General features: G+C 34.1%; 1 protein-coding gene across 1 annotated transcript in view; it reads left to right on the top strand.

Annotated features, from left to right (window-relative positions):
- LOC148940227 (uncharacterized) overlaps window positions 1–16,613 on the top strand; it is a 132,020-nt gene extending 115,407 nt beyond the window's left edge. Inside the window, exon 7 of the mRNA XM_089106102.1 lies at window positions 16,439–16,613. Within this exon, the coding sequence (XP_088962228.1) occupies window positions 16,439–16,613 (175 nt within the window). The remainder of the gene's footprint in view (window positions 1–16,438) is intronic.
- Window positions 16,614–24,352: the final 7,739 nt, after the last annotated feature.

Raw genomic sequence — 24,352 nt, 5'->3', positions numbered from 1 at the left:
CTGTTGTGATTGAAAATAAGATGGCCATGTTTCCGGTGGTGGAATTTTCAGGGAATCGTTTCTTTGTTTATTGGATGACATATTTTTTAACTTATTCTAGAACTCTTGGTTGTTGCTTTTTTTAAAACTCTTACATAAAGCTGCCTGTTGGTGAAATCTGTATTCTTTCTATTTCTTTTTAATTAGTTTTTTATGCTTTTTTCTTGCTTGCCTATATTCTGTTAGCGCAAAATTTTTTTTCTCTTCCTCTCCCAAGAATCTTTTTACTGTAAGCAGTAGATTATTCAGGTTTGAACTACTTTCTTTACACTCTTGGTCAAAAAATCTTTCTGTTTTTCTTTTCTTGATTTCATAGGTGTTAGCACATTACTTACAATTCCCATCAGCCTTTCAACTACTTCATTTGTTTCTGATTTCGGTAATTCCGATTTCTGATTCTGATTCGGTAATTTCTGATTCTGATCAGACCTTAACTGGCTCATTTCCTCTTGTATTGGTTCACTAAGAAAAGCCTCTTGTACAGATAAATACGTATATAGATACATAAATAGATAAACTGAAAGTAAGGAGCGACATTAAAACTTAAAACGAACAGAAATTATTCCGTATATGAAAGGGGCTGTCCCCTCCTCAGCGCCTCGCTCTTTACGCTAAAGTTTTTTATTGTTTTAAAACTAAAGTTGTGAGACAGAGTCAAACTTTAGCGTAAAGAGCGAGGCGTTGAGGCGGGGACAGCCCCTTTCATATACGGAATAATTTCTGTTCATTTTAAGTTTTAATGCCGCTCCTTACTTTCAGTTAAAAAAACTTGTTTTTTTATTTAATTTCTGATTGTTTTTTAGTTAATGCAGCTTTTATTTTGGCTCGTCGTCATTGAATAAGTAAACAAAATTTGCATAAAAATTTTACTTTTCTTTTGCTAAATGGCTGTCTCTAAATTTGGTTCTGACGTAATTTACAAATTAACTTACGTAACGAACTTCTATAGTCGTATGTTTTTCTTCTGGAAAAAAATACAAAGTTGCAGATTTTTGCAGATATGAGCTTGAAACCTATGTTATAGGGTTTTCTGATACGCTGAATCTGACAGTGATTTTCATTAAAATTTTTTCACTTTTAGGGGATGTTTCCCCCCTCTTTAAAAGATCAGGTAAGTTTTCTCAGGCTCGTAGCCTTTGATGAGTAATACTAAACTTAACAAAATTTGTATATTTAGAATCAGCATTATAAGCCCATTATTTTGATACATTTATTGACATCAAAGTTCCGTTTTTAGAAGTTTCGCTTACTATTGAGCCGTATCGCTTGTTTTTTTTTATTACGTTTATGCTATTACGTATATTATGGGGTTCTCCCCTTAGTCAATACCACGCTTTTTACGTTAAAAGTTAAAAAAAATTTTAATTCAAACCCCCCTGAATCACAAAGGCTGTTTAATTAGAATAGATAGCTCTTTTGAAAGCACTAAAAAAAAACTGTAGCGTAAAGAGCGAGGTATTGACTTGGGGGAGAAACCCCTCATATACGTAATAATTTCTGTTCATTTTAAGTTCTAATGTTGCTTCTTACTTTCAGTTGAAAAAACTTCATAGAAATGTCCCTTACCCCAAAGAAACATCCTCCACGGAAAGATTATCCCGAGTAACCCCCTCCTCAAGCCCCCCCCCCCCACCAAAAAAATTCTTCCTGAAAATGTCTGTATACTTCCCAATAACCAATACAATATGCAAGCAATGGGCAAAGTTCATAACTTGCAGCCCTTCCCCTGGGAACTGTGGGGGATTAAGTCATCGTAAAAGACGTATTTATTAGATTTTCGACTATGCTAAACAAAATGGATATCTCAAAATTTTAATTTGGTGACTATGAGAAAAAAATGAGCGTGGGAGGGGGCCTAGTTGCCCTCCAATTTTTTGGTCACTTAAAAAGGGCACTAGAACTTTTAATTTCCGTTCCAATAAGCCCTCTTACGATATTCTAGGACCACTGGGTCAATACGATTACCCCTGGGGAAAAAAAACAAAAAAACAAAAAAAAAACACCAACCCATACCCTAGGAATCTTCCTTCCTGCAAAAAATGCGAAATTTTCCAGTTATGAAGATAGGTACTAAAAACCTCCAGATCGTTATTCTATACTACGCGGAATATATCTATGTGATTGTCATCAATGTCCCCGCGTAGTTAAGGGGTCTTTCTTTCTTTTTTAAAAAATCAGCCAAATTTTCTCAGGCGCGTAACGCCTGATGTATGGGTAAGATTAAATTTGATGAAACTTATATATTTGAAATTAAAATTAAAATCTGATTCTTTTGATGTATCTATTGGTACCAAAATTCCGTTTTTTAGAGTTTCGGTTACCATTGAGCCGGGTCGCTCCTTACTTACAGTTCGTTACCACGAACTGTTTGATAGCCATTGTTCTTTCGACCATTCGCAATAAATCCGGGGCGGAATTTTCGGCTTGTTTATATGTAAAACAATGGGCATAGTTCATAAATTGAAGCTTTTCCCCCGGGAACTGTGGGGAGTTAAGTCATCCTCAAACACATATTTATTTGATTTTTGACTATGCTGAACAAAATGGCTGACTCAAAATTTTGATTGGGTAACTTCGGCAAAAATTGAGCATGGGAGCGGGCCAAGTTGCCCCCCCACCAATCTTTTCGGTCACTTAAAAAGGGCCCTAGAACTTTTAATTTCCTTTCGAATGAGCCCTATTACGATATTCTAGGACTAATGGGTCGATACCATCATCCCTGGGGGAAAAAAAATAAATAAATAAACACGCATCCGTGATCTTTCTTCTGGCAAAAAATACAAAATTCTACATTTTTGCAGATAGGAGCTTGAAACACCTTCAGTAGGGTTTTCTGTTACGCTGAATCTGAAGGTTTGATTTTCATTAAGATTCTGTCATTTTTAGGGTATGTTTACTCCTTTTTCGCAAATAAGGCAAATTTTATCAGGCTCGTAACTTTTGATGGGTAAGACTGAATTTGATGAAAGTTAAATATTTAAAATCAGCATAAAAATCCAATTCTTTTGTTGTATCTACTGGAATCAAAATTGCATTTTTTAGAGTTTCGGTTACTATTGAGCAGGGTCGCTCCTTACTTACAGTTCGTTACCATGAACTGTTTGATATGGCAGCGCAAATTGTTTAGAATCCTTCTTGTGATGTATAGTAGCATATTCTTTTTGAAAGATAACGAACTTAGGAATTGGATTAATTGAAAATGTATATATTAAAGAAATGGGAATTTGATTGAACCAATTAACTGAACATATCTTAATTCAGAAACTTAATCAAAGGCTTGTAAACATGTTAATTTGATTCATCAACAAGATTTATTCATAAGATTATTAACTTGAACCTATATTTTTCTTTGCTCTTGTCATATATTCAATTAGGACGGCTTTGTCGTAGCTACGTTTTGGAAATCCCTGTCCATTATTGCCAGATAATAATTCTTCTACTGTAAGGCTATTATAAAATATTCAAAATCCACTGTTCCAATATAGTGGAAAGCAAAGAAGGCAGGTCCTCCTTTCTTAAGAAAATCCCCACCGTTAGCCAGTGTAGCCAACAGGCAAGGATAAGACTTCGAATTCCAAATTCGACTCAAGAACAATGATGCTTCGCTATAGCAGAATCTTAAGGGGACTGTACAATTTTTTTGCAATCCTCAGGTTTTTCTGTTTTTCTTAATTTATAGGAATTTTTCATGTTAAAGAAAATATTTACATAATATAAATATATTCTGGAACATTTTGCAGCAGATTTATGTGCTGTTCTTGCCTAGAAACCAAATTCAATTAAATATGGCATATATTATATCACAGTATATCTTAGGAGACAGAAACTTTTCGAAGTTTCCGTAGAAATTCCAGTCTTATGTTTTTCTGAGGCAAGTTGGTGGAAATCAAGAACTTGAGCAGAAAAACTTAAATATAAGATGGAAGTTATCATTAAAGACACGTTTCAAAAGATGCTGAAAAAGCTCACACGAAAATAATAAATTTTACTCGATTTACATTTTCTCTTCTTATAAACATTTCACTATGGCAAGTTTTGTCATCAAATATCATCAATATTCAGGTTAATAAATAATTATTTGTCATCACGGTTCATTTAATGACATTATATCGTTCATTCCATGTAATAAGGGGACAAATTTACTGATTGGTAAGTTGTATGACATGGATTTTATAAGTCATATTTTTACCAGTTCATTCATACAAAAAATTTGCTTGCAGAAAATTTGCAAGCTTGCAGATCGTTACATTGCACATATAATTCATAAATTTTTATTTAGGTTATATAATAAAGTTTATATGATAAAATTATAATAAATTTTTATTTAGTGCTGTAATCAGGGTTTTGAATAAGTCTATAGTTATACAAAGGCATTTGTACGTACCCAGATATTAGATCTGAGGAAGGGATACGCCAAGGGCGGATCCAGGATTTTTTTTCCGGGGGAGGGGGGGTATTACTAATTTTTGACTCAGTTTTTGACTAATTTTACTGATTTTTACCTAGGTTTTACTAATTTTCGACTTATTTTCAACTCGTTCAAAAATTTCGGGGGGGGGGCGGGGTTCAAACGGGGTACCCCCCTGGATACGGCCTTGGGATATGCTCCAACAGTTTTGGGAGGGGATGGGAGCTTTTACTGAATTTTCAACTTATCAGTCGAGCAAGAAAAATGCATTCAAGTCCCAGCAATGCATTCCAATAATATATATATATATACACATATATATATATATATATATATATATATATATATATATATATATATATACATATATATATATATATATATATATATACATATATATATATATATTTATATATATATATATATATATATATATATATATATATATATATATATATATATATATATATATATATATATATATATATATATATATATATATATATATATATATATATATATATATATATATATATATATATATATATATATATATATATATATAAACTAAGATGTCCTGAAATTAGTATCAAGGCCATTTACTATTACAACCCGGAACCAGATAGCATCTGCTCTAGAATAGCCCCTTCGAAAACCAAACTGATTCAGAAGAAAAACATTCTTGTTTTAAAATCTTTCCAATTATATTTTTCCATCAATCTTGAAAAAATTATAGTAGGAGGATTGATTAATGGCATAATTTCAAGCAGCGTGTATTATATGGATAACCTGACTTATGAATGGTGCCCGACTGTTGCACTATAAACACTTTCCTAATTGTTCAGAAAATTGATAACCTAAATCCAAGCACTTTTCAAAATTCAAGCTACAACAATGTTGCCATTCCTACGGAAATTTTCCTCCAGATTTTAGTCCTTAGCTTGAGTTATCGGAAAAGTAAACAGATTAAAATTTTCCCTCGAAAAGTAACATAAGTACATATGTAATTATAACTTAATATGTTGACCCGTGGTGGTACAGTGGGTTTCAGATCAGCTTGGTAATACGGGTCCCAGACATTTTTTTTACTATATTTAACATAATAAACAAAGATATAAACCATTAAAATATAAATCACTACGCTACGGAAAAAACTTAATTTTTGCTAACGCTTAGCGGTTACCTACATAAATATTCCTAAAAACATACTAAATTAATAAATTAGTTAAAAAAAACAATCACCTTCTCCCAAACACCCCCAGGGAAACAATTACTATCCAAATAAAACTCCAGCCACCCCTTCCACGCACTCCTCCTCCTTTCAGCCTTTCAATCTACTTATCCCCCCCCCCCAAGTAAAACTAAAACAATGCTCAAACCCATTTATAGCAACACACTGCAGGGCCGGCGCAAGGACCCTAGTAGTCAAGAAGTGTCGTTAATCCGATACAGTACTTAATATGTTTGTACTCTTTTCGAACTTTGGAATTTTTCCACACGGTAAATCTTGGCTTATTGCTAAGGTACCAAGAACAGTGGAAATGAAACCTTATTTTTCGAACTGGTAAAGTGGGAACTTATACAGCCATATATATTTTAAAGAATTGGGATCAATCGAAGACTCAAATATTAATGAATGAGACTTCTATTTCCAGTTATGCAGTTATTGGTAGCAGTATCGAATTTGTCAAAAAATGGATGTGGGTGAAAAAAATTAGCAAACAAAATAATCTAAAAATCCATGGTGTCAAACAGCTTAATAATGTGTAATTTTTCTACGAAGGTTTACTTGTCTTTGGGAAACATCATATTGTTAAAGTGTGAATTTTTATGGAGAAAAAGTATTGTCCAATCTAATTCGTATTTGCTTATTTAATTCCCCCGTTCAATATGGCAAAGTCGTCTTGGCATCCAGCTGTCAACCAATGCGAGAGTAATATAAAATTACTACAAAATTTGGTGTAGAACCAGTACGAGAGTAATATACAATACTGCAAAATTTGGAGTTAGCCGGAGCCTTCACTACACTGAACGGTATCCTGTAGAGCCTGGAGTTGAAACCTCGGCCGCTCTGATAAGACTAGCGCTTATCCACCTCAGTATAGGACACAGGATCAAAAAGTTCGTGGTAACGAACTGCAAGTAAGGAGCGATCCGGATCGATAGTAACCGAAACTCTAAAAACCGAGATTTTGATACCAATAGATAGATAAAAAAATCAAATTTTAATGCTGATTTCAAATATATAAGGTTCATCAAGTTAAGTCCTACCCATCAAAAGTTACGCACCTGAGAAAATTTGCCTGATTCGCCCCCTCCCACGCTCATTTTTTTCCCAAAGTCACCCGATCAAAATTTTGAGATAGCCATTTTGTTTAACACGGTCAAAAATATAATAAATATCTCTTTTAGGATGACTTAATCCCCCACAGTCCCAGGGAGGAGGGCTAAAAGTTATGAACTTTACCCAATGTTTACATATAGTATTGGTTAAAATGTGGAAATGTAGAAAGTATTGGCAAAAATGTAAAATTTTGTATTTTTTGCCAGAAGAAAGATCAGGTAGGCGTGTTTATTTGTTGTTTTTTTTTTTGTTTTTTTATTTCCCAGGGATGATCGTGTCCACCAAGTGGTCCTAGAATATCGCGGGAGGACTCATTGGAACGGAAATTAAAAGTTATATTTACCTTTTTAAGTGACCGAAAAATGGAGGGCAACTAGGCCCCCTCCCACGCTCATTTTTTCCCAAAGTCACCTGATCAAAATTTTGAGATAACCATTTTATGCAGCATGGTCGAAAATAGGATAACTATGTATTTTAGGATGACTTAATCCCCCAAAGTCCCCGGGGGGAGGGCTGAAAGTTATGAACTTTACGCAATGTTTACATATAGTATTGGTTATTGGGAAGTATACAGACGTTTTCAGGGGGATTTTTTCTGGTAGTAGGGGGTCCAGGGTTATGTGGGAGGATCTTTCCATGGAGGAAGTTTTCACTGGGGGAAGTGACATTGCTATAAAAGGGGCGCCGGATTCCCCAGCATTAATTAAAAAAAGGTCAGAAATTAAATTAAATAAAACAAGTTTTTCAACTGAAAGTAAGAAGCAACATCAAAACTTAAAACGAACAGAAACTATTACTTATATGATTGGGTTTGCCCCCTAGTCAATACCTCGCTCTTTAAGCCAAAGATTTTTTAGTACATTCATAAGAGATATTTATTCTAATTAACGGCCTTTGTGATTAAGGGGTCATTTTTAAGGAATTGGAACACAATTCAAACTTTAGCGTAAAGAGCGAGGTATTGAATAGGGGGCTAACCCCCTAATATACGTACTAAAAACATATGAATATAGGAGTTCGTTTCGTAAGTTATTTCGTTAGTTACGAATATTATTACTAATAAAAACGTTCCTAAATAAAATTAAACAACTTTCGAGAAAGCCGTTTAACCAAATTAAAGTAAAATTAATATACAAATTTTGTTTTAATTATTCATGTACGGTGAGCCAAAATCAAATCTGCATTAATTCAAAAACGCTCAAAAATTAAATAAAAAAAACAATTTTTTTAACTGAAAGTAAGGAGCGACGTTAAAACTCAAAACGAACAGAAATTATTCCGTATATGAAAGGGGCTGGCCCTTCCTCAACGCCTCGCTGTTTACACTCAAATTTGACTTTCTCACAACTTTATTTTTTTTAATTAAAAACTAGCGTAATGAGTGAGGCGTTGAGGATGGGACAGCCCCTTTCATATACGGAATAATTTCTGTTCGTTTTGAATTTTAACGTCACTCCTTATTTTCAGGTAAAAAAAAACTTATTTTTTTTAATTTATTAAAGACACTAAGTCCATCTAGTCCATACAAATTCCTCTTTACCGCTGCACCTCCGTTAAACTGTCCTAGAACACACGGAATACTCTTTCGAAACTGAGTTGCGTTTACTACTTGAACGTACTATTTATTGGAATTTCTTCTGAACAATATCAAACATTAGTCATACGGCAACATTAATCAAACAACCGGCGAGGTATCTTTTTTAAAAAGTCTAATTTTATTTAGTATCTTTTACGTAACTATCCGTTTGATAAATTAAATTTCAATAAAAATTCACTGAAAGTGTTAAAAATAACACCGTAAACAAAATAACTAATTTTTCACTTGTTTAACTTTTTCACACGGCGAAGTTCAATCTTGAATAAAAATTTAACTTGTCACTAGTGAGACATGTTTCAGTATCCCACTTCTGACACCAATTTTTGTTGCGTCCTAATTTCTGTTCTATTCAAGTTCAAATACGAAATTCCTTTCTTTAATCTTCAACAAACAAATCACAACTGACAAAAATGAATCAAATAATAAATAATAGTTCATTACAGTCCGAGTTCAGTGTCTCGGCGCTCGCTTGCGCAATCACACACAGACAAAGACTTAAGATGAAAAGGATTTAGCAACAAGTATAATTTACATAGGCGATTCATGACACTCACGAAAAATCTGGTGCTGCCTTAAGAACTTGGTGCTTCACAAAACCCTGGTGCATATCTAAAAATCCAGGTTATCTAAAAAACATGGTGCTGGTGCTCACGAAAAACCTGGTGCTGCCCTAAAAACTTCACGATTTTGAAAACAAGCAAAACAAAATCTTAGAAAATCAATGTTTTAGATATGAATAGGCCTAAGATGGGTTCAGGCCAAAACTTTTTCCTTTTAATGTCCCTGTTACTTGAAATTCTCAGTGAAAGCACTGAGCTACACAGCGGCCAGGCAACATCAATGCGCAATTTAAATGCCAGGATTTAAAAAAATAAATGTAAGCGTCGATTTGATAGATGAGTAGCAGGGAACTGAAATAGATTGTGTAACAACATTGTGAGCAGCAACGGTAAGAAAAGTTTTAAAAAATAATTTAACTGTGCTATATCTTTTTGGGAGATTTTCACTAAAATGCCGGTACTTGTATGATACACCCACGTACGCTCAAGTTGTTCATTCATTGAAACATTGCAGGACTGTTTTTTTTTTGTTAGTTTCTTTCAGCTAAGCGTGAGACAAGACAAAGCGAAGTGACATAATAGATGGAAAATATGTAGTGTAGGCTATAAATTTGTACATTAGGGGCAGAGGTAAAGTATTGGTCAGTGTGAAGTTAGAAAACAGCTCTTACTACATGATATGCAGAATAATTGTACCTAAGACATTAGGCATGCAAAACCGCTATACTTTACTCCCCATCCTCTAATGTGTAAATTTAAAGCCCAAATTTGTTTCTAAAGTATTATGTTTTTATCATACTTAGGTATATTTCATTATGATTGAGCGTTAAAAAAACACATTAGTAGAATATTAGGTAGGAGGTATATCACACGAGTACCAAAATGTCTTTTCTTGTACGTGAAATATTGAAAAAAAACACAAATTAGCTCCACTAGATTTAGAAAAAAAACATAGATTTCCGTCAATTGACAACTGATGCTACCGTGCCAAAAACTAAGCTTTGTTCCATTGGTTTATTTCTTAGATGTATTTTCGTACAATGAAAGCTTTCGACACTGTGGATCATGAACTTCTACTTAAGAAGTGTGAGGTGTATGGTTTGAGGGGAAAATCATTAAATTTTTTAAGAAGTTTTTTAAGTAATCGTTATCAGTATATCCAACTAAATGATTCTTCTTCAGAAAAAAAGCGTATTGAAATAGGTGTTCCGCAAGGATCAGTTCTCGGTCCTATACTATTCTTGATATTTATTAATGATTTACCAAATTGTCTAAATAATTTTTGCTATAGAATAAATTAACTAACGGTAAACCCGACTAATGAAACAGTTTCACTTTTTGCTGATGACACAACAGCCATTAGCACAGCTAAGACAGCGGAGCTGCTGCAGATTTCCATGAAGGAATCAGTTGATAGAATTATAGCATGGCTGAGGGTAAATAAATTAAGGATTAACATGGCTAAGTCTAACTTCATTATTTCTCGCCATCATCAAACTTTTACCCATGGATCAAGGAATTAGATATGCCCAATGGCGTTATAAAACGGACTGCGCCTTTTAAATACCTTTGGATTTTAATAGATGAAACTCTATCTTTTAAGGAACATGTTACTTTAACTAGCAAAATTCTGGCAATAAATCTCGGTACAATGAAGAAACTCCAACACTGTTTTCCCAAGTCTGTCCTTCGCCATCTTTATTTTTCTTTAATACACCCGTATATACTTTATTGTTCGAGTATTTGGCTCTCTACTTTTTCTTCTACCCTAAAACCAATATAGGTTCTACAAAATCATGCAGTAAGAATTTTAGCCGGTATATCTCCACGTATGTCTGTTCGAGAATTTTACCCAACTTTAAAAATTTTGCCGGCTGCAGGCCTTCGTGAATTCTATGTATTGTGGTTTATTTTTGGACTGCAGCAGGATGTTCAGCCTCGTTGTTTTAGTGATCTATTGTCCATTAGGTCTACTGTTCATTCTCATGATACAAAGGGTAGCGTTGACTTCTGTGTACCTAGAGGTATATCTTCCCGTTCATGTTTTTCTGTTCTTTATAGAGGTACGCGGAAATGGAATAGTTTGAATAGTGATATTAAGACTATCGGTGACCCCAATATTTTTAGAAAAATCATTAAGGAACTGCTTTTTGCTGAATATGAGTTTTGACCGATTAATGGATTTATTTATCGTGGGGGTTTTGTTGATCTGATGTTCCCAGAGGATGTATAATATATGATATTATTTTGTATTTATTGTTTAGTGTGATGGTATTAGTGGTGTCGGTGGCCAAGTGTTCTTTGTTTTAAGGATTTTGTTTTCTCTACCTCCCCCACGGACAAGCTTTGCTTTTTAGGGGAGGCAGCAATAATTTTTTGTTGATATGTTTTTTTTCAATAAATCCTCTTCTTCTTCTTCTTCTTCTTACAGAAGCCACAAAATTCCATATTTCTGATGAACAAAATAGCGCTTTTTTATCATACCTAAATGCATCAAATATGGTTAGGTCCGACACTATTTCAACCCAGTAGAAAGAATACAAAACCTAATTGCTTCCTTTGTATGAATATTTAAGGCAGTAGAAATAGCACAGTAGTTTTTGGTTACAGCATTTTTTGCAAGTAAACTCTCTGTTTCGCTATTATTTCACCTTGGATTTTGTTATCAAATTATTTAGTCATGTTTTTGTAATATTCGAGTTTATTAATTTTAATTATTAGAATTATTAATTGTTTTATTTGAATTATGTTTAATAATCAGGTGTAGTGTTTTTTGTTTTTTTTTTTTTTTTTCTTTTTGTGACAAGTACAAGCTCTTCACTTTTGCAGTTAATAATTAAATAAACACTGAATATATGAAGAAAACTAAGACAGATTATAAAGAAAAAACAAGGGCAATAATTATGTCAGCCAGTTAAATAAACAGGATAGTGATTAGATACATTACGGAAAGGCAATGATTATTATTTGCCAACAAGGCCATTCAAAACAACAATTGATAATACGCACAATACATTGATGGTATTTTGAAAAAAAAACTCCAATTAGAAAATGTTGGGCTGTATATTTGCACATTATGGGGAGGGGGAGGGGGTAAAGTACAGGGGGTTTGCATGCAAAATATGTTAGCTACAATTATTCCGATATTATGAAGCAAGAATTATTTTCTGACTTCACAATGTCCAAATAATTTATCAGCAATAATTAACCAGCAAAATGATAAAATATTAAATAATAAATAATAATATAACAAGAAATATAACCAGCAAAAATAACAAAACCAGCAGTAGCAAGGGCAATAATTATGTCAGCCAGTTAAATAAACAGGATAGTAATCAGATACATTACGGAAAGGCAATGATTATTATTTGCCAACAAGGCCATTCAAAACAACAATTGATAATACTCACACATTGATGGTATTTCAAAAAAAAAAAAAAACAATCAGAAAATGTTGGGCTGTCGCTCTTTGGGCTGTTAATGATTGTTATGTAAAGTACAACGGGTCTGCATTCAAAATTTGTATTTCGAAAAAAAACTCATGATATACACTTATGAAGTTCTTCAAACTGAGGATTTCACCAGAATATATGCTTTTTGGCCTGTTTCAGTGAAACAGGCCAAATATTGGAAACCATGATACAGTAAAAAGAAATTTCAACCAGTTTGGTCATTGAAAAAAAAAATTGTCTAACCCCATAGTATAAAATTTTCACCTGAAATGTTCACCCCTGGAAATTCTTCCTCTCCACAAAAGACTCTTTCCATGGAAACAAGCCCCAAGTTTCAATAAAATAGGCCAAAATCAGTAATATTTAAGTCAGTAGAAATAGCACAGTAGTTTTTGGTCACAACATTTTTTACAAGTAATATTTGAGGCCTGTTTTATAATATCATTACTTTAAAAAAGAAAAAAAGAATGCAATAACTTTTGAAGAAATGAAAGAAAAAGAAAGAACTGAAAATCTATACAAGCAGGTTTGCCCATTTGCGAGTAATACAGCAGCCTCCTCCCACACCCCTTCGCTACACCCAAAAGAATTACTTTTAGATTACCCGTTTTAACGTGACATATAAATCGAGGCATGTTTTGTAGGAAGAAAAAACTCCATTTGTTTATTTTATCACAAAATCTATTTACAGAATGATAAAAAGCAAACAAGTCCATGAAAATAGCTGTAAGCTGCTCATCTACTATATTGAGGACATAACAGAACATAAAAAAGATATAACCTTTTATCTCGGGAAAAGTTCATTTTCAAACAGTTCGTGGTAACGAACTGTAAGTAAGGAGTGACCCGGCTCAATGGTAAACGAAACTCTAAAAAACGGGATTTTGATACCAATAGATACATCAAAAGAATCAGATTTTAATTCTGATTTCAAATATATAAGTTTCATTAAGTTTAATATTACCCATCAAAAGTTACGTGCCTGAGAAAATTTGGCTGATTTTCGAAAAAAGGGGGAAAGACCCTCTAACAGTTATAGAACCTTAATGAAAATCACACCATCATATTCAGCGTATCAGAGAACCTTACTGTAGAGGTTTAAAGCTCCTATATACAAAAATGTGGAATTATCCATTTTTGCAATAATAAAGATAACGTATGCGTGTTTATTTGTTTGTTTGTTTGTTTGTTTTTTTTTTTTTTTTCCCATGGTTTATCGGATCGCCCCCGTGGTTAAAGAATGTAGTAGGAGGGTGAAGTGGACTTGGAATTAAAATTTATATTTCCCAGCTTAATTGACCAAAAAAAATGGAGGGCAACTAGGCCCCCTCCACGCTTATTTTTTTACCAAAGTCACCCGATTAAAATTTTGAGATAGCCATTTTGTTCAACATGGTCGAAAATATGATAAAAATGTCTTTCAGGATGACTTGATCCCCAAAAGTCCCCAGGGGGAGGGCTGAAAGTTATGAACTTTATTCAATGTTAACATATAGTATTGGTTATTGGGAAGTATACAGACTTTTTCAGAGGAGATTTTTTCTGGTAGGTGGGGGAAGGAGAGGGTCGGGGGCTATATGGAAGGATCATTCCATGAAGGAATTTTGCCTGGTGGCAGGGACATGGCTATGAAGGGCGCGCCGGATTTCCCAGCATTATTAAAGAAAAAGATCAGGAATTAAATAAAAAAAAAACAAGTTTTTCAACTGATCAACTGATTGTGATTAAGAGGTCATTTTTAAAGAACTGGAAAAAAAATTCGAACTATAGTTTAAAGAGCAGGGTATTGACTAGGGGCGAACCCCCTAATATACGTGTTAAAAATTTATGAATATAGAAGTTCGTTACGTAAGTTAATTCTAAGTTACGTATATTTATTACTAATAAAAACGTTCGTAAATAAAATTAAACAAGTTTCGAGAAAGCCATTTAACCAAATATAATATGCAAATTTTGTTTTAATTATTCATGTACGGTGAGCCAAAATCAAAAACTGCATTAATTCAAAAACGTTCAAAAATTAAATAAAAAAAACAATTTTTTTTTAACTGAAAGTAAGGAACAACGTTAAAAACTGAAAATGAACAGAAATTATTCCGTATATTAAGGGGGCTGTCCCCTCCTCAACGCCTCGCTCTTTACGCTAAAGTTTGACTCTTTCTCACAACTCTATTCTTTTTAAACAATAAAAAAACTTTAGCGTAAAGAGCGAGGCGTTGAGGAGGGGACAGCCCCTTCCATATACGGAATAATTTCTGTTCGTTTTAAGGTTTAACGTCGTTCCTTACTTTCAGTTAAAAAAACTTGTTTTTTTATTTAATCTTTCTCTATAGATTAATCCAGAATGATGAAAGCCTTTTGGGATTCGAATCTAAAAAAGAAACTATGCATTTAGCTCATACAAATATTATATTTAGATACACATAGTTGAGAAAAAGATTATGTTTCTCTTCTCTAGGTCCTTGCTTCATTATATGTTTTCTCGTTCTATCTTTTCTTATTGAAAAGTTTTCCGAATGGTTTTTTGGATCTTGCCGGAGCTCATTTCCATAGATAGCAGAGGTAGCTGTATTTGTCACGAGTGTACCCTTAGACAAGTATTTGTGGAAAAAAAAAGTTTTTGCAAATATATTGGTACTGACACAAGGTGTGGGCTCATTATTGACATTTTTTTGGTTAATTAAAAAATTAAATAAGGATATATTGGATAACTAAAGAAAAAGAGTGCATATGGCTTTTTTTTCTTTTTTTTGAAGTAGGCTACCAATGACATAAAAATAGAAATATTTTATGACCTATGTCAAATTATAAATTATAATCGCAATTTTATAAGGTTTTTCTTTTGGTTGTTACGAAATTAAAGATTTTTGTGTTATGGCAGTGCCATATTTTCGTCAGGTTTTCCATATTGAACTGTGCAGATAAATAAGTAAAATTTGTTAAACTTGAAATCGCTTTTCCTCTGTAAAAACAAAACATTAACAATCTATTCATCCCCAAAGATACCTTTACCTTCAAAGAAAAGCCACACCCGCTGTTTGAATTAACTTTTTTGTTATTATTTATTTAATTGTTTTTAGCTAATTGTATTGATTGTTATTAACTTTTTTTTGCGAATGTTTTCCTTTTTTTTAATTTAGCGGCAACTACTACCAAAAACTGCATAGGGAGGACTTTTCCAAAATAAAATTTATTTCTTATGATATATATGGCTACTATTATATGTTATAAACATAATAAATATTATATATATATATATATATATATATATATATATATATATATATATATATATATATATATATATATATATATATATATATATATATATATATATATATATATATATATATATATATATATATATATATATATATATATAAATTATAAATAAATATAAGTTTCCAGTTAACGAATTCAAACTATCTGATCTCATTTCACTTCTCTTGGTACTTTATTATTGAGATAGTGAATGCTCCAAAAGGGAGAAATCAAGCCTTAACCAACGTGGAACTTCCATATCTCGAAATCAACTCCTGTTTAGACCATCACCCATATGGGACACTTCTACAATGAGCCTGTTACTAACTTATTTTTACTAACTTGTTTTACTAACTTATTTTTTTACTAACTTACGTTACTATTGTTTTATGCTACAAAATTTTTACTATTTACTATTTTTTTTTCTGTCGACATTCACTTGTGATTGTCCGAAATACCTTTTAACTCCTGGGATTTAGTCAGCGTTGCAAGTTAACTTTAACAATTTAATGCCAGCTTTATTTAACTTTCAATTTAATGCCAGCGTAATTTAACCTAACATTTCGATAATTCACAATAACAAATTGATATATATATATATATATATATATATATATATATATATATATATATATATATATATATATATATATATATATATATATATATATATATATATATATATATATATATATATATATATATATATATATATATATATATATATATATATATATATATATATATATATATAATCAACAAGCCTTTTCTTTTTAGAACTGTTTCCATGCTTATTGATAACAAATATATACCGAGGAATCTTAAAGAAAGGCTTCAAAGAGCAGCAATCTATGGAGAAGAAGACGGAGAATTCTGCACGATTAAATATTCCTGTGGACAGAATCCTCCCATTGGGAACAATAGTACAAAAAAGAAGCAATTGCGCGTCTGAATAGTTTTATATTGTATTTTTAATTTATTTTTCTTAATATTATTTATTCTTATTTGATAATATATTTTTAATTTATTATTTTCAATAAAAGTAAATAAGAAATTTTTTTTTCAAAGAGACAAGGCTAAACCACTTTTTTTTTTTACTCATCTATTTTCCCATTATTCAATTTCTCAAATTCATGGCCGGCTTTGTTTTCTATTGTTTTGATTTTAAAAAAATTCGACTGACTTTCTTCCAAATATAACATTAGAACAATTTGCTTTCTAATGTTTCTCTGACTTGGCATTTTTCTTGTGTAGTAAACATAAACATATTATTTTTTTAATTTAGTATACACGTTGCATCAAAAAAACTTCTCCAAACAATTAAAGTCCCTGCAATACCTATGGTCTGTTTGATAACATGAAGAGTATGTTTGAGAAAGCGAAAATCAAAAAAGTAAATGTTGGAAAGAACAGGTTATAGCCAGTAAGAAAAAAGATATAGAAAAAAAAATCAAACGAACATTTCACCTGTAAGTCACTGTTGCCTTTGTGTTGTTGGTTAAATAAATAAAAAAAAATAAAAAATTTTTGCAACCGAAAGTGGGGAGCAACATTAAAACTTAAAACGAACAGAAATTATTACGTATATGAGGGAGTTACTCCTTCACAACACCTCTCTCTTTACGCTAAAGTGTCTGAATTCTGTCTAAATCCCTTAAGAACGACTCCTGAAACACTATATTCTTTTAATTCTTAAAAAATTAACACTATACAACACTATATTCTTTAAACACTTAACACTATATTAACACTATGTCAGAAGTTAAATTTAACACTATATGCACTAGATTTACGCTATAATTTTTTTCCAACATGTAAAAAAGCTCATTATTCTAATTAAGCTGCCTCTTCTTTCAGGATTCGTTCTTAAAGGATTGAGACAAAAAACAAACTATAGCGAATAATATATATATATATATATATATATATATATATATATATATATATATATATATATATATATATATATATATAATTTTATAATATATGTTATTCTAATTAAATGATCCTTGTGTTGCAAGAGTCCTTCTAAAGGAATTGGGACAAAATTAAAACTTTAGCGTAATAAGCGAGGTGTAGAGGAGGAGCAACCCTCCTCATATAAGTATTAGTTTTGTTTGTTTTAATTTTTAATGTTGCTACTTACTTTCAGTTGAAAATATATATATATATATATATATATATATATATATATATATATATATATATATATATATATATATATATATATATATATATATATATATATATAGAGAGAGAGAGAGAGAGAGAGAGAGAGAGAGAGAGAGAGAGAGATAGCCATTTTGTGGGCACAATGTAAGAGAACCTTGGTTTTTTCTCCATACTTCGGGCACTTCGTATCGAAGGAGTTGCCGTAGAAACTTCAAAAACGGCTCATTTGATTGGAAATGTGAGTGGCTAGTGCCCTTTTTAATAGTCGAAAGTGATTGGAGGGCAACCAGCCCCCCCACCACACCCATCATTCCCCCAAACACATCAAATCAAAATTTTGAGATAGCCATTTTTTTCAGCGTTGTTGATTTCCAGATAGAAAACATATTTTTGAGGAGGACACTCCCTCACAACCCTTAGGGTAAGGGTTTTAAATTATGCCCTGGTGGTATATAAGGCTTTTAGAGAAGGCTTTGTCGTAAAAGCTTCAAAAGAGGCTCATTCGATTGGAAATTCAAATCGCTAGTACCATTTTTAATAGTCGAAAGTGATGGGAGGGCAACTAGCCCCCCCCCCCCACGCCCATCATTCCCCTAAACACATCAAATTGAAATTTTGAGATAGAAATTTTATTCAGCGTAGTTGATTTCCAAATAGAAAATACGTTTTTGATGAGGAAACTCCCCCACAACCCTCAAGGCAAGGGTTTTAAGTTATGCCCTGGGGGCATACAAGGTTTTTATAGAAAGTGCTTTCGTAGAAACTTCAAAAAATGCTCATTCGATTTGAAATTCAAAGAGCTAGTGCCCCTTTTAATAGTCGAAAGAGATTGGTTTGCAACTAGCCCCCCCCCCCCCACGCCCATCATTTCCCCAAACACATCCAATTAAATTTTTGAGATAGCCATTTTGTTCAGCGTAATTGATTTTCAGATAGAAAATATGTTTTTGAAGAGGACACTCCTCCACAGCCCTCAGGGCAAGGGTTTTAAGTTATGCCCTGGGGGCATATACGGTTTTTAAAGAAGGCGTTGTCGTAGAAACTGGAAAAAAAGCTCATTCGATTGGAAATTCAAAGGGCTAGTGCCCTTTTTAATAGTCGAAAGTGATTGGAGGGCAACTAGCCTCCCCCCCCCCCACGCCCATCATTCCCCTAAACACATCAAATTGAAATTTTGAGATAGAAATTTTATTCAGCGTAGTTGATTTCCAAATAGAAAATACGTTTTTGATGAGGAAACTCCCCCACAACCCTCAGGGCAAGGGTTGTAAGTTATGCCTTGGGGGCATATAAAGTTTTTTATTGAAAGCATTGTCGTAGAAACTTCAAAACGGCTCATTCAACTGGAAATTGAAAGGGTTAGTGCCTTTTTTAATAGTTGAAAGTGATTGGAGAATGACTAACGCCCCTCTCACGCCCACCATTTCCCACAAACACATCGAATCAAAATTTTGAGGTATCCATTTTGTTCAACGTAGTTAAAGTTCTGGAAACTAGGTCTTTTATGATGATAAACCCCGCAGGGCCCTCAGTGCAAGGGTTGTAAAATATGCCCTTGGTGCATATAAAGCTTTTATTGAAATCGTTGTCGTAGAAACTTAAAAAGGACTTATTCAACTGGAAGTTAAAAGGGCTAGTGCCTTTTTTAATAGTTGAAAGTGATTGAAAGCGACTAACGCCCCTCTCACGCCCACTATTTTCCAAAACATATCCAATCAAAATTTTAAAATATCCATTTTGTTCCACGTAGTTGAAAGTTCTGGTAATTAGGGCTTTTAGGATGATAACTCCCTCAGAGCCCCCAGTGCAAGGGTTGTAAGTTATGCCCTGGGGGCATATAAGGTTTATATAGAAAGTTGTTGCATAAATCATAGGCAGCGCGATCGCGCTGCCTAAGTAAAGAACGGGGACACTCGATAACGAGACAGGAAATGGAGACTAAGTAAAGAGTAGGACACTCCCCCACAGTCCCCAGGGCAAGTGTTTTAAGTTAAGCCCTGGGGGCATATAAGACCGATGTTGGCACAATGTATTATTTATTAATTTTTTCCTTTAGTGCAGGGCACTTCGTATCGAAGAAGTTGTCATAGGAAATTCAAAAAGCGCTTGTGCCCTTTTTAATAGTCGAAAGTGATTGTAAGTTGACTAACACCCCTTCCAGGCCTGCCATTTCCCGAAACACATCCAATCAAAATTTTGAGATAGCCATTTTATTCAACATCAGGTCTTTTAGGATGATAACCCCCTCAGAGCCCTCAGTGCAAGGATTGTAAAATATGCCCTGGGGCATATAAAGTTTTTGTTGAAAGCGCTGTCGTAGAAACTTCAAAAGAGCTCATTCAATTGGAAATTAAAAGGGCTAGTGCCTTTTTTAATAGCTGAGTCATTGGAGAGCGACTAACGCCCCTCTCACGCCCACCAATTTCCAAAACACATCCAATCAACATTTTAAGATATCCATTTTGTTCAACGTAGTTGAAAGTTCTGGAAATTAGGTCTTTTAGGATGATAATCCCCTCAGAGCCCCCAATGCAAGGGTTTTAAGTTATACCCTGGGGGCATATAAGGTTTATATAGAAAGTTGTTAGCATAAATCATAGGCAGCGCGATCATGCTGCCTAAGTAAAGAAGGCGGACACTCGACAACGAGACAAGAAACGGAGACTAAGTAAAGAGGAGGACACTCCCCCACGGTCCTCAGGGCAAGGGTTTTCAGTTAATCCCTGGGGGCATATAAGAACGATGTTGGCACAACATATTATTTATTAATTTTTTCCTTTAGGGCAGGGCACTTCGTATCAAAGAAGTTGTCGTAGGAATTTCGAAAAGCGCTCATTCAATTGGAAATTGGAGTGGCTTGTGCCTTTTTTAATAGTCGAAAGTGATTGGAAGTTGACTAACACCCCTTCCAAGCCCACCATTTTCCGAAACACATCCAATCAAATTTTGGGATAGCCATTTTGTTCAGCGTAGTTGATTTCCAGATAGAAATAATGTTTTTGAGGACAGTCCCCCTTAGGGCAAGCCCTTAGGGCAAAGGGTTGTAAGTTATGCCCTGGGGGCATATAAGGTTTCTTATAGAAGGCGTTGTCGCAGAAACTTTAAAAAGGCTCATTCGATTGTATATTCAAAGGGCTTGTGCCCTTTTAAATAGTCGAAAGTGATTGGAGGGTAACTAACCCGCCTCTCACGCCAACCTTTTCCCGAAACACATCTAACCAAAACTTTGAGATAGCCATTTTAATCAACGTAGTTTTAAGTTCTGGAAATTAGATCTTTGAGAATGATACCCCCCCACAGCCCTAAGGGCAAGGGTTGTAAATTATGCCCATAGGGGGCATATAAGGTTTTCATATCACGCGTTGTAGTAGAAACTTCAAAAAGGGCTCATTCGATTGGAAATTGAAATGGCTAGTGCCCTTTTTAATAGTCAAAAGTGATTGGAAAGCAACTAATACCCCTTCCGCGCCCATCATTTCCCCAAACACATCCAATACAACTTTTGAGATAGCCATTTTGTTCCACGCAGTTCAAAGTTCAGGAAATTATACCTTTGAGCACAACAGTCCCACGCCCTGAAAGACCCACAGTCTTCAGGGCAAGGGTTATAAGTTATGCCCTGGGGTTATATAAGGCTTTTGTTGAAATCTTTGTTGTAGAAACTTGAAAAAGGGCTCATTCGATTGGAAATTCAAAGGGTTAGTGCACTTTGTAATAGTCGAAAGTGATTTGAAGGCAACTAACCCCCCTCTCACGCCCATCTTTTCTCCAAACACATCCAATCAATATTTTAGATAGCCATTTTATTCAACATAGTTTAAAGTTTTGGAAATTACGTCTTTAAGGATGACAACCCCTCCCCCCCCCCCCACACACAGCCCTCAGGGCAAGGGTTTAAGTTATGCCATGGGGGCGTATAAAGGTTTTTATTGAAAACGTAGAAACTTCAAAAGGGCTCATTCAATTGGAAATTGAAAGGGCTAATGCCTTTTTTATCAATAGTTGAAAGTGATTGGAGAGCGACTAACGCCCCTCTCACGCCCATTATTTTCCCAAATACATCCAATTAAAATTTTGAGATAGCCATTTTTTTCAACGTAGTTGAAAGTTCTTGAAATTAGGTCTTTTAGGATGATAACCCCCTCAGAGCCCTCAGTGCAAGGGTTGTAAGTTATGCCCTGGGGCCATATAAGTTTATATAGAAAGTTGTTATGGAAATTTCAAAAGGGGCTCATTTGATTGGAAATTGAAATTGCCCTTTTTAATAGTCGAAAGCGAGTGGAGAGTAATTAACCCTTCTCTTACGCCCACCGTTTCCCCAAAAACATTCAATCAGAGTTTAGAGATAGCCATTTTGTTCAACGTAGTTGAAAGTTCTTGAAATTAGGTCTTTTAGGATGATAACCCCCTCAGAGCCCCTCAGTGCAAGGGTTGTAAGTTATGCCCTGGGGCCATATAAGTTTATATAGAAAGTTGTAATGGAAATTTCAAAAAGGGCTCATTTGATTTGAAATTAAAATTGCACTTTTTAATAGTAGAAAGTGAATGTAGAGTAATTAACCCCCCTTTTACGCCGACCGTTTCCCCAAAAACATTCAATCAAAGTTTAGAGATAGCCATTTTGTTCGAAGTAGTTGAAAGTTCTTGAAATTAGGTCTTTTAGGATGATAACCCCCTCAGAGCCCTCAGTGCAAGGGTTGTAAGTTATGCCCTGGGGCCATATAAGTTTATATAGAAAGTTGTTATGGAAATTTCAAAAGGGGCTCATTTGATTGGAAATTGAAATTGCCCTTTTTAATAGTCAAAAGTGAGTGGAGAGTAATTAAACCCCCTCTCACGCCCACTATTTCCCCAAAAACATTCAATCAAAGTTTAGAGACAGCCATTTTGTTCAACGTAGTTGAAAGTTCTTGAAATTAGGTCTTTTAGGATGATAACCCCCTCAGAGCCCTCAGTGCAAGGGTTGTAAGTTATGCCCTGGGGCCATATAAGTTTATATAGAAAGTTGTAATGGAAATTTCAAAAGGGGCTCATTTGATTGGAAATTGAAATTGCCCTTTTTAATAGTCAAAAGTGAGTGGAGAGTAATTAACCCCCTCTTACGCCCACCATTTCCCCCAAAAACATTCAATCAGAGTTTAGAGATAGCCATTTTGTTCAACGTAGTTGAAAGTTCTAGAAATTAGAGTCTTTAGGATGATAACCCCCTCAGAGCCCTCAGTGCAAGGGTTGTAAGTTATGCCCTGGGGCCATATAAGTTTATATAGAAAGTTGTTATAGGAATTTCAAAAAGAAGTCATTTGATTGGAAATTCAATTGGCCTTTTTTAATAGTCGAAAGTGAGTGGAGAGTGATTAACCCCCTTCTCACGCCCACCATTTTCCCAAGAATATTCAATCAAAGTTTATAGATAGCCATTTCATTCAACGCAGTTGAAAGTTCTGGAAATTATGTCTTTTAGGATGATAACCCCCTCAGAGCCCTCAGGGCAAGGGTGGTAAGTTATGTCCTGGGGCCATATAAGTTTATATAGAAAGTTGTTATGGAAATTTCAAAAGGGGCTCATTTGATTGGAAATTGAAATTGCCCTTTTAATAGTCAAAAGTGAGTGGAGAGTAATTAACCCCTCTTACGCCCACCATTTCCCCAAAAACATTCAATCAGAGTTTAGACATAGCCATTTTATTCAACGTAGTCGAAAGTTTTGGAGATTAGGTCTTTTACGATTATAACCCCATCAGAGCCCTCAGTGCAAGGGCTGTAAGTTATGCCTTGGGGGCATATACGATTTTTATAGAAAGTTGATATGGAAATTTAAAAAGGGGCTCATTTGATTGGAAATTGATATTTCTCTTTTTAATAGTAGAAAGTGAGTGGAGAGTAATTAACCCCCCTTACGCCCACCATTTCCCCCAAAAACATTCAATCAGAGTTTAGAGATAGCCATTTTGTTCAACGTAGCTGAAAGTTCTAGAAATCAGGTCTTTTAGGATGATAACCCCCTCAGAGCCCTCAGTGCAAGGGTTGTAAGTTATGCCCTGGGGCCATATAAGTTTATACAGAAAGTTGTTATGGAAATTTCAAAAGGGGGCTCATTTGATTGGAAATCTGAAATTGCCCTTTTTAATAGTCAAAAGTGAGTGGAGAGTAATTAACCCCCTCTTACGCCCACCATTTCCCCAAAAACATTCAATCAGAGTTTAGAGATAGCCATTTTGTTCAACGTAGTTGAAAGTTCTAGAAATTAGGTCTTTTAGGATGATAACCCCCTCAGAGCCCTCAGTGCAAGGGCTGTAAGTTATGCCCTGGGGCCATATAAGTTTATATAGAAAGTTGCTATGGAAATTTCAAAAGGGGCTCATTTGATTGGAAATTGAAATTGCCCTTTTTAATAGTAGAAAGTGAGTGGAGAGTAATTAACCCCCTCTTACGCCCACCATTTCCCCAAAAACATTCAATCAGAGTTTAGAGATAGCCATTTTGTTCAACGTAGTTGAAAGTTCTAGAAATTATGTATTT

This window comes from Artemia sp. Qi Xiang Cuo, chromosome 20, assembly GCF_049724085.1.
Source record: "Artemia sp. Qi Xiang Cuo chromosome 20, ASM4972408v1, whole genome shotgun sequence".
Taxonomy (NCBI): domain Eukaryota; kingdom Metazoa; phylum Arthropoda; class Branchiopoda; order Anostraca; family Artemiidae; genus Artemia; species Artemia sp. Qi Xiang Cuo.
The sequence above is the reverse complement of the archived record's forward strand: the minus strand, read 5'-3'. Positions and strand labels throughout refer to the sequence as shown.